Source organism: Nylanderia fulva, unplaced genomic scaffold (genome assembly GCF_048542155.1).
Source record: "Nylanderia fulva isolate GAGA-0341 unplaced genomic scaffold, ASM4854215v1 Scaffold14, whole genome shotgun sequence".
Taxonomy (NCBI): domain Eukaryota; kingdom Metazoa; phylum Arthropoda; class Insecta; order Hymenoptera; family Formicidae; genus Nylanderia; species Nylanderia fulva.
The window spans coordinates 3,394,989-3,409,772 of record NW_028189622.1 but is presented as its reverse complement, the minus strand read 5'-3'; the positions used below and the strand labels follow the sequence as shown (position 1 = coordinate 3,409,772).

The following is a 14,784-nucleotide window of genomic DNA, read 5'->3' as shown; positions in this document are numbered from 1 at the left end:
AAATTCCCGAGCGTCAAATTCGGATTGGATCACACGAGGCCTCCCTCATCGTTCGAAGGAACGAAAGTTTATCTCGTGGAATTATATGAGCTCTGCGGAATATTGCTTCTCCGATTAGAATATCGGGAGAAACAGGACTTACCTTCGACAAGATTCTAGACTTTCTAGACTTCTAAATAAATGAGACGCGGATTCGATATCTTCGCTTCTCCCTTGATGTCAGCATAATTGGGCATCTATAAAATTCATTCATCGACTATATTAATTCTAATTAGGCGCGATCATCAAGATGGTAGCTGCGAATCGCGGAAAAAAACCATACATTCTTCTGTAAAAAAAAAAATAAACATTTATATTTTCAATGATATAAAACTATGAAGTCACCAGATGATAATTAAAAAATGGTAATAATTCAATGGACCAATTCTGGCAAATAAGTAAATTTATTGAATTTTCACAACGTTTCGGCCGTGGGTTTCGGCCCTTATCAAATGCTATAATATAATATTAATTATTAGAAAAATAAATATAAAAATAATAAAATATATAGAAACATTCACACGTTAATACGCAACCATACCTATGTTCTTAAATCAAAGTAAATCACAACTTTTTTAAAAAAACAAAAATTCGATCTTAGAATATGACATCATATAATAACATGATAATATAAAACGAAATTACTATGTTATCGTGTCGATTTATATTTTCGTTTCGCTTTCCAATTTTGTATCTCACGCGCACGAGCAACGGCACAGTTTTACTTTCTATCTGCAAAATCAAACAGAAAATCGGCGCGGCTATCATCTTTTATGTATATCGCGAGCCGGGTCTCGCGAACGATCTCTCGAAAAACATATAGGAGAAACGTACGAAATGTATATATACGCGTACGAGCTTGCAACCCCTTTGCGAGGGGACCGAAAAAATAACAGACAGACACGTATGTAGTTTAGTTACCGTCATGGGACGAGAGAGAGCTATAGCATTTATTGCAAACGAATAAAGCAGACGGGCGAACGTGTTATATGCACTGGTATGTCCGAGTCTTTTTCCCGACACTGGCGCGGCCGGGCAGCGCGTCGAATCGAAATTAAACGGACTCACCCCTTGTATATACGCGGACGGGTAAGTGCAGCGACGCGCTTTCCGCGTGCGTTCCATTACGATCGCTTCCACCAATTTTGTCCGGCGCGTTGCGTTTGTACGAGTAATAGCGGTTGTTGTGCGCTGGTTTTATATAGGACGACGCCACCGCGCCGGATTACCGATGCGTTAAGGCAGCGAACCACCGATTTTCACAAAGGATTTTTAATTCCGCTGTAATCCTCGCGCGCGCGCGCGCAACCTCAACGATATCGTGTCCCACGTAGCTCGCTATTTCAATGGTTTCATTAGTTTTTGAATAATGTTACACAAAGTGTGCGCGCGTGTCCGTGTTCTGTGTCGCGAGGTATAATCCAAAAGTATCACAAGCAGGAACGCAATATCTTTTTAATACGTTCAAACTAGCTATCGTATTGTGTAACGCAAATTTAAATTATTAAATTATTGCGGGTCCTAATTACGCTAAATGTAAAATTAATTTAACACTTCGTTTATAAATTACATATTTTATTTGCCACGTTACATTATGTACGAGTATAATGTTTTCTTTTGACAGTACCAGAAAGAGGGTTTGCGTAATATGATGATAATGCAATTTGTTTATTTGACTGAAAAATTAAACATATTGATAAACTTCAATAAATTTGAATAACGAAATGATATATCTTTCCAATTTCGAGTTATCGAGGTATAAATTTGTATGTCTCGCGCGTGTCAATTTTTCTGGGCATTTATCTCATTATTTATGTGCATACGAGCGTATACGCTCATTTGGCTGTCTCTATTGAAAGGAATTATTTTGTTTGTATCCCGCTACAGCAAATTGGTAAAGTTTCCGCGTTTTAACACCAGCGAGTTACCATACCAACGTTATCACGTATAATTTGATATTCCGAGCGACACGGTTGAGCCACCTTTCATATCCATCTCTCTCGCACCTGAAGCCCGATATGGAAGGACGAATTTTCAACGGGTGGTCTTGCAACGCAAAGGTCCTTCACGGATTTCACGAGACGAGCCAAGAAAATGGACGAATTAGCATTTAGAGCGTGATTTTACCGTTTACTCACAAGCGTGGTTTCCAACATCGCTGCTCTTATGAAGACGCGAGTTTAAGGGGATACGGATATCCAGTAAAGATATAAGCTAGACAAGTTCGTTTACCTATACTTCAAAACGTTATATAGATTTTGTTATTAAATATATTCAGTTTGCTGAATATTTATAGCATTTATTATAGCGGGATCTTAATAGAACTTTTTGAAAATTTAAAGCGCAGACAAAAAATGAGTTGATACTGTCATTAAAAATTTATTAACGGATTATTTAATAACATGACTTTTAAAAGGTTGTTAATAAGATTATTGTAGGAGACAGTACAATGTAAAAATATCGTGCAATACACTTACTTTGAATTTATTAAAAATATATATATAATGAATAGTTAATATTTTATCAAACAATATCAATCAGCATGAAAATATATTGCGATGAGAGATATAGAAAAGTACAAGTGCAGGATTCCTTTTTTTAAATATTAGATGTAATAATAATAATTTACAAGAGTTTTTGAGAGACCAACATTAAACCAATGCATACAATAGATAATATATAATAAAAAATGTATTACATCTATTAATTTAGAAAATGATACATGTAGCCCTGGAATATTTTTTCTATCACAATCAATTTATTATGTATTTTCTTCATTATTTATCGTTAAATTTCTTGTTTGTATTTTCGCCATTAAGTATCATAAATTTTGCGTACTCTCGACTTGAAAAAATGTTGACGCCGATCCTTGACGACATAATCTTGAATTCGCCTATATCATTTAACTCTCTTTTCTCGTCTAATTATCTTGCGAATGTCAGCGTCGTGAACGATCCACGACGTGCGGCGACGATCTCGATCACGTGTGTCCTCGGGTATATATTTCGCGCTTTCTGACGTGCACGTCCCGGTGGGAAGCGGGAAAATAAATAAATGACGAGCGATTCCCGCGGGTGGCTGCTAGCCCCGGACGAGGCAAGGAGCAATTTCTGTGTAGATAGCGCGAGAATTATGGCCTCTCGCGAGGCGACGGAGGTTTAAGCCCTCCCCGGGTGTTCCTCTAGCCTTACAACTCCGTAATTTTTACCCTCCGAGAAGTTAAGAGTAATTTACTGGCTCCACGTAGGCATTATTCGCTCCTCCTCGAGGACGAAGGCGTCGCTACGGAGCGTTTCGTAGCTTCGTTCTTGTTAATTGTCTACCCTTGATGAACTTGATTTTCAGCGGAGACAGGACGCTGTAGTAAGATAGATGCCGGCAATATCGCACAACAAAGATAGCTATTCGTTCCCGACTCTCAACTACGGCGTGTTTAATTGTGAATGGCAGTCGACTGAACTTTGGAGAAAATAAATACAATAACCGGGTGTACAACAGTGTTTGATAACGATGACACGGGACGACAAATGACGTAATGATATTTAAACAGGCGGAGGGCTATTTTGAAACCATAATTTATGCGACGTAATTTTATAGTAAAGAATCATTTCTTTGAAACGAGCAGTTTATACAAAACCAAAGACTAAGCTGATGTAATAAGTTTAGCTAAAGTAAGCTCTACCCTGTATGTTGCAGATCTTTAATCTCAAATTGTACTTGGATTTAACTATGAAATAATTTTTTTTAGGACAGGGTATATAAGATTTCAAAATTTATGGAACAAGTTGTGCACACGCTCTCACACTTTCTATCAAACTTTGTACTATCCATATTTTTCTTGCTTCTCTTTATTACGTAACGTTTAAGAGTAATGATGCAATGTATTACCGTTTTGGAGTTTATTGTTAAAACTACCTTGACGTACGCGAGCGAGGGAAGATAACACGAGACTTTAAACTGCACGCTCTTGAAGTCGCTCTTTATAGAGTTTTGTGAGAGACTCTGAGGTAGATACTACAAAAGGAGGAAGACATTGTATCTAACTTTACCTATGCTTAAGGTTAAGCAGCAAGATAATATAAATAACATAAATAAGATTATAACCGTTGTCTCGTGTTAAACATTAATACAAAAATACGTTCTTTTTATTCTGATAATGGCAAACTAATCGTTAATGATTAATCAAAAATCTCAATAAAAAAAAGAAACATTGCTAAATGCATTCGTGTTGTCGAAACGTTTTCGCTCTAACTTTATGCAATAAAGATTTTTTAATTAAATGGAAAGTTTTGGAAAATATTTAGCTAACAAATTTTAACTTTTAACTCGTTATAGCTCTTCTATTATCTATTGTGAACCGCATTACTTTTTCCAGTTATTGTTCACGGAAAAAAATTTAATTTGAATTATTCTCTGAAAGCTAGTATATAAAATGATTGAATTTAAAGGTACTTCAAATATGTAGGTATTATATAATTCAACGATGTTACAAACTAATTGTTAAAATTGTTCGTTTGTTTTAATGTTTAGCTATTTTTGAAAGAAGAATCTTTATCGCGAAATTTCGATATACAAACCAGAGTGACCCTACGTATAGAATTCCCACGATATTAATCTAGTGAGAGAGGGGATGAAAAAAAGTGCTGTCTTCGGCATTAATTCGATTGGAGCTTCGGACCGTAGGCCTGGGGGATCCATTATGTATTAGGAGGATCGACTGGGTCTCCGACCGATAAAATTAAAGTCAGAACGATCACGAGAAGTCGCCGACTCAGCCACGAAAATCCTGAACCTAATTTTCTTCATATACCCATTTTAAATCTCACGAGATAATACAATCGCAACATTGCAAAGTTTGGGGTGCATAAATACACAGATTGCAAAAACGTTTCAAAGTAAAAAACCAATTTATATATAGGGAAGTTTACAAGCATTTCTCGTGTCATCGTTTTCGGCCGAAATTTCAAAGAAAAGAAATTTATCTCAAATGTCATGTTAATGTTATTTATTAATTTCGAGCATCGAGCAATTTAACGAACTGATTTTTAAACGAGCGAATACGTCTGCATCTGTTAAAATCCATTTTTTTTCATTCTCCGCGATAATAAACGGGTTGTCACTGTTATGGCTATTTCGTCATGCATTGTCATTTGTACTTGTCAGACGTACAAGTGAAATAGATAAAGATCGCATAAGACATACTGCAGCAGTCTATGAAATATTCAGTGAAACGTGTTCAGAACGATGAATGGACGAATGCCTGATGGTTACACCGGACAGTCAGACTGGAACCATCGAGATTAATCGGATCTCTCGCGGGCGACGTAATTATTATTAATGATAGGCCAACCGAACGTGAAATTCATCACACTGCGGTGAAGCGACCCGATCGCTCCCTCTTTTTTTTTTCACTCCCACACGGGGTCTCCTCTTCAATCTGCCGGCGATGTCTGAAAAGCTGAAATTGCGGCCAAGTGGTAGTGACGGTATATAGGAAGCGGCGCGCTTCTAGGAGACAAAGCCGGATTGTTCCGCCGCGCGCGCGAAGGAAGAGACGAAACGATTCCGGGCTTCCTGCAAACTGAAACCACCACCATCTCTCCTTCCTCCTTCTGCTCCCCGCCCTGCTGCTGTCTTCACCGCGACGTTCGTGTAGCGAAAGCTCGTTATATTTAAGCCGAGAAATATATACACGTGTATACGCGCCAGTTAACGCGGCTGTTACACGTGACTTGGTTAGCGCATTTGCCACGGTACGCTGCGTGTTAGTATTGCGAATTAAATTATTTTCATCATATATATATATAATATATATGTATATGTGTGTATATGCATATAATGCATACGTGGCGAGACATAACGCGGCCAATTTTAATGCCACCGAATTCCGACGTGGCGCAATTTAGCGAGAGACGTTCCTAGATATCGTGCACGATATGGCGTGGTGCGATCTGACATATGCAATTTAAAAAAAAAAATTAATTTCTTATCGTGAGATGTTGTTGAGCGACAGCGACGTGCTAATTAAAAAGGAATTCAATATTTTTGATTTCGATTGCTTAGTTTAGGAACGCTTTAGGGAAGTTAATTAATGTCAAATGAATGAGTTTATTAAGCAAATCGAAATATATGTAGTTTAATAAACTAAAATTAATGAGAATTTATCTGGTCTCTATATTAATTAACACAATTTTCATAAATATAAATGCAGACGATTACAAAATCATTGATTAACAAAAATCGAAGAGAATTAAACCATTAAAATTCGAGTTAATGTCCTCTCGAGTGTTTCGTGTATTTTCGTATAACTAGCCAGGAACACATGCGATACATTTTCATCGCATATAGAAACGGATATAAATCTTCCGGAATAACAGGAAACGGCCGGGATAAGAAGTAATAGAGAACAGACTAGGTCTCAAATGTCACAGTTCAAACCGCGGGTAAAAACCATTTGGGAGGAAATGGCTGTAAAGTCGGTCACGTTGGTTGAAAGGATTCTTCGCCTGATTTCTTTGTGAAAGTAATTCGTCCATATCTGCGAGCCTCCGGCTCCTTCTACTTAGGGCTTATTCGAAAGCTTTAAGACCTTCACCTTATTTTATTAAAGAAACCCAATCCGTGTTTCTTTCGCGAACACACATTTCGGAGAAGGAAATCTTCAAAGTTTTGTAATCTTTATAATCCGTTTAATAAATCTTTCTTTTGTCAAATCGATGAAGCTTACGATATACAGTCTTGGCCATTTAAAGTTATCAAACAAATGTAATTGCGACGATCTCTTGAAAAGCTCGCAGATATAATGACAAATATTAAAAGTATTAAAAAAGTATTAAAAGTATTGATTATACTTACCTTTAAGGATTTCTTCAATACCTAGTTTTAAAAAATAAACAATTAATTTATATTACATACGATATAAATATACATATATTGCGCTAAATTTTGCGCAAAAAAAATTGATGGATATTATACTTCGATAAAACATACTACGATATAGGAACTAAATTGATATAGAATAAAAAATATGAAAAAACATGGAGCATAAAGGGAGCATTTTAAATGCATATATACTAGTAGACACCAGCACGATTATTGTAAATATCATTTATTGAACTCTTAGGCGTCATTGGGTACAACGATTACACCACGTTGCTTACTTGTAACACCTTAGCGATCTGAAAACAAGTCGGGTTCATCGAGTAGACTAAATTAACGTGAAGACATCAGGTATGTTTATTTCGTATCTATAGGTAGTACCGACTGCGATCGCGCGCGCGCGGATAGGACGCACCGACATTATCGTAAGGGTTATCGTTAGTCGTCGGCATGCCAAGTACAAATTCTATCTTTACAAAATTAGGAACCACCGAATTTTTACGAAAAAAAAAAAAAAAAAATTACATTAAAGACGCTCGAAAGAAGCGGAATCGAGACGAGACGCTGTCCCGCCCAAATTCGGTAGATGAAAGTATCGTAAGGACAACAATGTTTCATGTTTCTTCACACGATGAACTACAGCTACATTCAATTTAGGACGTTCGTAGGACATAGTATTAGTTTTATTGTAACGGTTCTCGTTGAAAAGTTCGTAAACTCAAGGCGCCGCCATCGCTTTGCTCTTTCATTCTCTCTCTGCCTAACGAAACGAGCTTTATGATCGTGCGAACGAGATTCGGGGTGGATGGGGAAGGCGAACGAGAACTTATAGCTAAATAAAACTTTATAAAAATATATCAACGAATAATAAATATATCTCTAACAGCGTCACACTGTATAATTCGTCATGTACGGGCGTACGATAAATCTACGCATTTACAGTCACTATATACACGCTATCAAATTCTACTTACCTAAGTAATATACAACAATTTATTTAATTTTAGCCGCCCTATCTTCGGGAATATTTGACGTAGGACAATTAAGTTTGTTTCTCATCCGGTAGCACGAACTTACGTTCTGGGGCATGCAGGAGAGATCGCGTATCTTTTTTTTTTTTTGTTTTTTTTTTTTATTAAAGTTTGCAACGATCTCTTCTTCTTCTGCCGTGTTACATCATTCTGCTCGTTCGTTTCTCATCATTTCGTTATTATTATTATAGGCAATATCGCTCACCATACTTTATTATATGGCAGTTTGCTTCGCAATATTATAATAATTATAGTTCGGCACAAAATTTGAATTTATATCCGCCACAAGCCGTATCTCGCGCGCTTCCTTTCATTTGCAAAAAATTCGCGAATGACAAAAAATGAAAAAAAAAAGAACAGAAAAAAATTGGTCTTCTTTTCGTTCTGATCCCTAACATGCGGGAACGTCGCGTTCCACAATTCGTAAACATTGGCTTTATTATTTATATTACCTATACAAATATATACACATCGTACGGCGTATATGTCGCGCGAATGTCAGCGCGCATAAATTCGTAGTTTACAAATTTTCTCTCTATATAAATATGTATCGCCCGCGCGATCTCTTCCTTTCTCTCCTTCGCTATTTTCGTATAAGGCCAGAGAAATCGAATTCCTTTTTTCTTTTTTCGAACCATTTCTCGATCGCATGGATACTCGTTCATACAGACGCGAGTCTCTCGTCTAAAGATTTCGTACGACGACGGCAGCGGGTCGCGCTCTTCCTCGCAATTGTCAAACAATTTGTAAACGTGTCTTCTATGGAATCGTCCAAGATAGAACAAGAGAATTCGCTATAAGATCTGAGGAACACCAAGGCCGTAGTAATTCGCGCCGAGGGCGTGAGCGATTTCATCGAATTTCTATTGCATGTCGCGATATTAAAGATACACAAGGTATCGCGTGTTGGACAAACGCGCGTTTTCGTCAACAAACGCGTGAATCGCGCGGGGCAAATTCGTCGAAAAAGAGGACCTCAGTGTATTATATGTACAGAGAAACTTGCGCTTTTCCTTTTCGTCATTTTTGGAAAAGCTGACATCCGCGTCACCAGAAGTTTCGCCGAGGTTTCTTCCGCCTGGCTTCGCCAGCGGGTCGCTTCAGCGACGATGTTCCTGCAGGAATGCTTGCAGGATCAGGCAGAGCAGAAGGTACGCGATACTCGCTGACCGGACTTGGGCATGGCTGTATCCGGAAGCGCGCGTCACATTGAGCAGAACGGAAGCTTCGGCGATCCCTTCCGGCGAACGGACCAGCAGCAGCCACTCTCCCGCGTGGGACCACTGAATCGTCTCGAAACGTAAGGTCGTCCTGTAACACGATTCTGTGCCCCCATCCTGCAAAAGATCAAGACGGAATGTGTGTTTGTAGTATTGCTTTTCATCTATGTGTTATGTGTCATTTCTGCGAAAGATCAAGATTGCGAGGAACTATATTAATAGAAATATGATGTTTTTTAAATCGGCCAACAGAGCCTATTTCTATAGAGCCATATGTAAGTTTCGAGATTAATTTATATATGGAACTTAGTGATCTCAAACCAAGAGATACAGTTCCAAATAATTAATTTTTTTGTGTTTTGGCTCTGTTGGCCGATTTAAAAAATATCATATTTATATTCTTAATATTGAGAACCGATAAAAATATTTCTTTCTGATTAATAGAAATATTTAATTAATATGTGTCGAAAGTTGTCGAATTGTCAACTACAAGATTGAGCTTTCATTGGTCCTAAAATTCAGAATTTACTAACAATAAGCACAATATTTTTACGGTTCTATTACATTCTTCATTGAAAATGACTCTCTGCGAGTTAACAGAATTTCTTATTTAGAGATCAAAAGTCACGATCTTGACATATCTAATCATTTTCCCCCACTTTAAGATGTCAGTTGAGACACTTTAGAGAGAATTTCGAAAGTTTTCTTCAACTAGTTCAGCCGAGGTAACGACAGCAGCTACAATTCATGATGATGAAACGAAGCTCGCACAGATCTTTATGAAGAACGCTTTCATAGCGCTTTCATAACATTAAGCCACTGAGATTTGGTTGCCGCAGGTCAGGTTCCAGACCGAGACATTTTTATCGCATAATGCTCATTAACTCGCGATTCGATAACGTCCATCCAGTCGTTCAGAGTCGTTCTCTTATCGAGCCAGAGCTGCCCTTTTATATCTTTACGATTAAACTTTCACGTAAAACTTCCGGCCAGAGGAAACTGGGAACTTCCGGCTACGTTCTATGTTCTCGCTTCAATTATCCATCTTACTTTCGACTGCTTCTTCTTAGACCTTCCTTTTTAGCCTCCCAATCTACACACCCTCCCGATCTCTCTGCGCTTTTCATCCTCTTGAAAAACGTCTTATTACTTTCTATTACTTATTACTAGTACCTATAATGACTCCTCCTTTCTGCGACTTCCTTTCTTTGTTCATAGAAAAATCAATCGTATTAAGCCGGTCATAGGTCCAAGAAACTTCCGGTTTATAGGATAATTGACCCTAATAGGAAAGTTATACTAATGGTCCGTAGAAAGAAAATATATAAAGTTATTTCTCGACGAGTATTGGTACGATTTCAGAAGATTTATTCGTCATTATATGTAGGTCATAGCTAATCGTGGCATGATTTTTGTTGTGTAGATTTTAATATGTTATTAAAAAATACATTTAAAAATATTTTAGCTTTCTTTTTGCCACAAAATATAAATACATACATGATATCAGATAATCATCATCGGATATCATTTCGGTGATATAAAATATCCGTATATAATAAATCTACTACAAGCTAAATTAAAAAAAAATATTTGAAATATTTTGTTTCAGTATTTATTATTATTAGAAAATAATTTAGTATAAAAAATTGTACCGAAATTAAAATGTGTAAACTAAGTATTTTGACTCATTACAATAAAGTATATGTATAAATATACATTTTTTTTTTGCAAATTGAGATACTTTTTTAATAATCATAAAAACGAGGAGAACAAGAAAGAGGATATATGTCAAAAAAATATAAAGCATTTATCCATCAGTTTTCAAAAATATGATTTATATATTATTTCACACAGAGTCATAAAAATATACCATTTATGAATTGTTATCATAAGAAATGTATGTTGAATGACACAAACGTGTCATAATTGTATACTCGATATTTTCCTCCTATTGTGAGATTGAAGCGATCGCGATGCTACGTAACGCTTCCGTTTTCGATCTTATTCTAAAACACCATACCACCAGGGCATACAACGACTTCATAAAAGACCTCCATCGTTCCGATCGCGAGAGATATATCCGGTTCAATATACACGACATGTCATTGTGTTCTTTTAATATCGAAGCAACGGGGATGTTTTCCTGTGTATGCATTTTATTGGTGACGCGATCGAAGAGAAATATGTTTGCGTAATTGAATCGCGCTGCTATTCACCGGCGAGATCAATGCAGTTTCTCGGCGATATTTTGTCGCCGCGATTCGAAGCAGACGTCGTCGTCGTCGCGAAGATCTTCGTGAGTTTTTCGCATGCAAGGAGTCGCAGTTTCTTGCTCCATTTAACCTCGCGTTTCAGCCTTTCCCCATCTCCTACCCTCGATTTCCATCCGGAGGCTCGTGCCTCCCCAGCCGTTGACCCGTTCTACTTGTATTCTCTATTCACGACTTCTGCCCGCATCCTTCTCTCACTTCCTTTTCTGCCTCCCGTCTACGCTCTCTTCCTTTTCTTGTTACTTTCATCTCATTCTATCTCTGTGTGTGTGTGTGTGTATTTTTCCATCTCTGCCTTCTTTGCTACCCCGACATCTTGGCTTTGCTTGTGCCTTCTTCACCTGACCATCTTCCTTTCTCCCTCACACACACGTATCTCCCTCTCTCTTTGACTCCAGTTTGTTCAAACTTTCTCCACTAACACATTCTAACTTTTTCCTGACTTTCGTTTTTTCTTCTCGCTCTCGTGCTATCCGTTTGCCTTTACAGTGCTCAGTATTTCTTTGCTAACATATTCTACCTTTTTTGGTCGTTCGAGATTTTTCTATCGAGGTTTTCCAACATTTTTCTCCATCTTCTATTAACCTATTCTCTTGGTGAGTTTCTGATCTCGTTTCTGTCGTGCTCTTTTTATCTTTCGTTGTCCCTTTTGCCCCTTTTTAACATTTCGCTATTCTTATCTGATAACATATTTGAGATTTCTTTTACTTTGACCTATCGCTATTTATTCTGATTTTCTTTTCCCTTTTCGTCTTTGTAGCATTTTTAAAAATCCCTTTGGTATATCATATTCTTTCTTTTATCCTCATGTTGTTATAATGTAATTGTAATTCCTTTGGAGTTGATTTACTCGTAAAAATATGCAATAATATAAAATAATAGAACATGTATAGATTATTAATGCTACTTTTCTTTCTTTTACGATACAGAATACAAAATTTTGTATGATAACACAAAATATATCATGAAAAAAGCATCTCAATAATATCTGATAATATTATTGCCTAATATTCGCGACGATCAGAAAAAAACCTACGTCAACCGTTATCAATTTTTAACGATATACATATTTCTCTTTTAAACCGCTGCAAAAAGTATAGGAAGCGCAAGAGAACGTTTCTACAACTCTCTGTAAAAAAATGCATTTCTCAAATATTATATCTACAAGCAGTGCGTGCAGCAATGCGTGCGTATGTACATACATATACATACACGTATATTGTATGCCCGCATGATCGCGCTTCCCAATAAAATCTGCAATTTCCAATGGTATCGAGCGGGAGCTAGTCTCGTTACTCGCGCCGCGAAATCAGACTGCGCGCGCGGAGGAGCGAAGAGGATCAAACGTTAATAAAAACAAACGCAACACACACACACACACACACACACCGGGTGCATCGGCAAATCCTCTCGCAAAGCTCCGTCGCATTGTTTGCGCCCGCCCGGTCCTGGACTGGAAAAAAATGGTTAATCCGTCCTTTTTATGATGCAGCTATCTCGCGCGGATTCCGTCTCCGCTCGGGCGTTGAGAAAGAAGTTTGCCGGCTGCGGAAATGAAATAAGCGTGTATATGTAGTCATGCGCGCGCGAGGCCGGTTCCTGCATAATATTCCCGTAGTATATATACATATATATATATATATAATACATCATGATATATATATATATATATATATATATAATACATTATGATATACATATATATATATATATATATAATATATTATGATATACATATATATATATATGTATGTGAATCTCATCACTATACGCCTGCCGCCACATGCTCTGCATTCCTTTTCATCTCGTTCCCTCCGCTTGCTGCGCGTTTCCGTGATGCGACGCACAACGTGGTTGTTCCAGTTCTCATAGTTCCCCCATTCGCCCTCTCCCTCTATTCTCCCCCATGCCAAGTCGTGTCGCAGTATCTCGGATATCGCGCGAACGTCCGCACCAGGGTAGCGGCATAATTTTCGCGTCAAAGGACTAAACGGGTCTCCGGAGAGCGTGTAATCCCCGAGCGGGTGTACAAACATAATTCCTGTCCATATTATAAAAGACGACGGATTTTCACGCGAAGCGCGAATCACTCTTTTTTTTTTTTTTTGCGCGGCATTTTTACAGCGCACGAAGGCACGATTTCGCCGGAAAAAGGTCATTCGAACAAATATTCAAAGTAGCGGCCCGAATCACCGTATCTTTTTTCAAACTTTGTTATTTCATTCAGCTTCTGTATAATCTCGAGTAGAGTTAACGAAGGATTTTAAAACGAAGAGTCTTATGTAAAAAGAAGAAATATTTTTAAGTAAATATTTCATTATATCGTTAACTGTTAAATATTGCTGCGATATAAGAAATAAATATTTGCAAACTATTGATATATAATCAATGTATTTTTTGTGTAGTTTTGTTACGGAGCGTTTGTTATTTACTGTGCAAAGATTGCAATTTTTATATTCACTATTTGCAATTACTTCCCTTCTGTAAAGTGGAAACATATGACCGATGAAATGCACTTGGAAGTGCAATATCAGTTAGCTTACTCTCGCGGAGGTTTTTCCCCGTAAAATAAAAATGTATTTCACAAAGAAAAAACAAACTGATCACATATATATTACGACATTGCTATTAATATCGATAAAAGTAATCAAACATTTATTTTTATATGATTGATAAGATAAATAAGCAATCATTTACAGCGATAATAACATTCTGGAAAAAAAAACTGACAGTTCACGTATTAATTTCGTGATTATTAACATTTCAATTGAAAAATTGATTTAACATATAATGCATTTACAATTAAAAGCATTATGAACTGATTAAAGTAAAATCCCATTCCCAATCTTTATAATCTTTTTTTATTCGGAGAAGAAATAATCGGCGAGCGTTCGAATAATGTATCGTTATTCAACGGGGATTGCAAATGAATTTATAATTATAGACCAATATATTTATATATTTAACCTGTTTGTGTAACCTGAATTTACGTTAATCTTTGAACGAGTAGAGTAGAGGAACCCCGAAGATATACGGGCGCGCGAGCAATGTTTGATGCAGCAAGACATGCAAATTTACCTCGATTCCGAGAGCTCGGACCCCGTCGTGAGAGGGTGCATCTGGTGTGTACACGCGCTCCTCCGACATCCAGAGAACCTTGGTGTAACTCGGCTCGGCGCAGAACTCGACGATAATGTCTAGGGGCTCGCCCTCGTTCGCCGTCACCATCTGACTCGGCGGATGAACCATGGGTCGTCCTGCAACGAAAATAAACAGGCGAACTGGTTAACCTTTGTCGAATCCAGGGCGCAGCCACCCATCCGCCACCATAAATCTACCCTTCGT

The 14,784-nt window shown here is 37.5% G+C and overlaps 1 protein-coding gene across 9 annotated transcripts in view; it reads right to left on the bottom strand.

Moving 5' to 3' along the window:
• Nucleotides 1–7,131: 7,131 nt before the first annotated feature.
• tei (irregular chiasm C-roughest protein teiresias) overlaps nt 7,132–14,784 on the bottom strand; it is a 325,060-nt gene continuing 317,407 nt past the window's right edge. For all 9 annotated transcript variants that reach the window (XM_085480183.1, XM_085480181.1, XM_029300679.2 and 6 more), the window contains exons 10-11: nt 14,518–14,696; nt 7,132–9,286 (exon numbers count right to left, since the gene is read on the bottom strand). In XM_085480183.1, the coding sequence (XP_085336309.1) occupies nt 9,050–9,286; nt 14,518–14,696 (416 nt within the window). In that variant the 3' untranslated portion in view covers nt 7,132–9,049. The remainder of the gene's footprint in view (nt 9,287–14,517; nt 14,697–14,784) is intronic.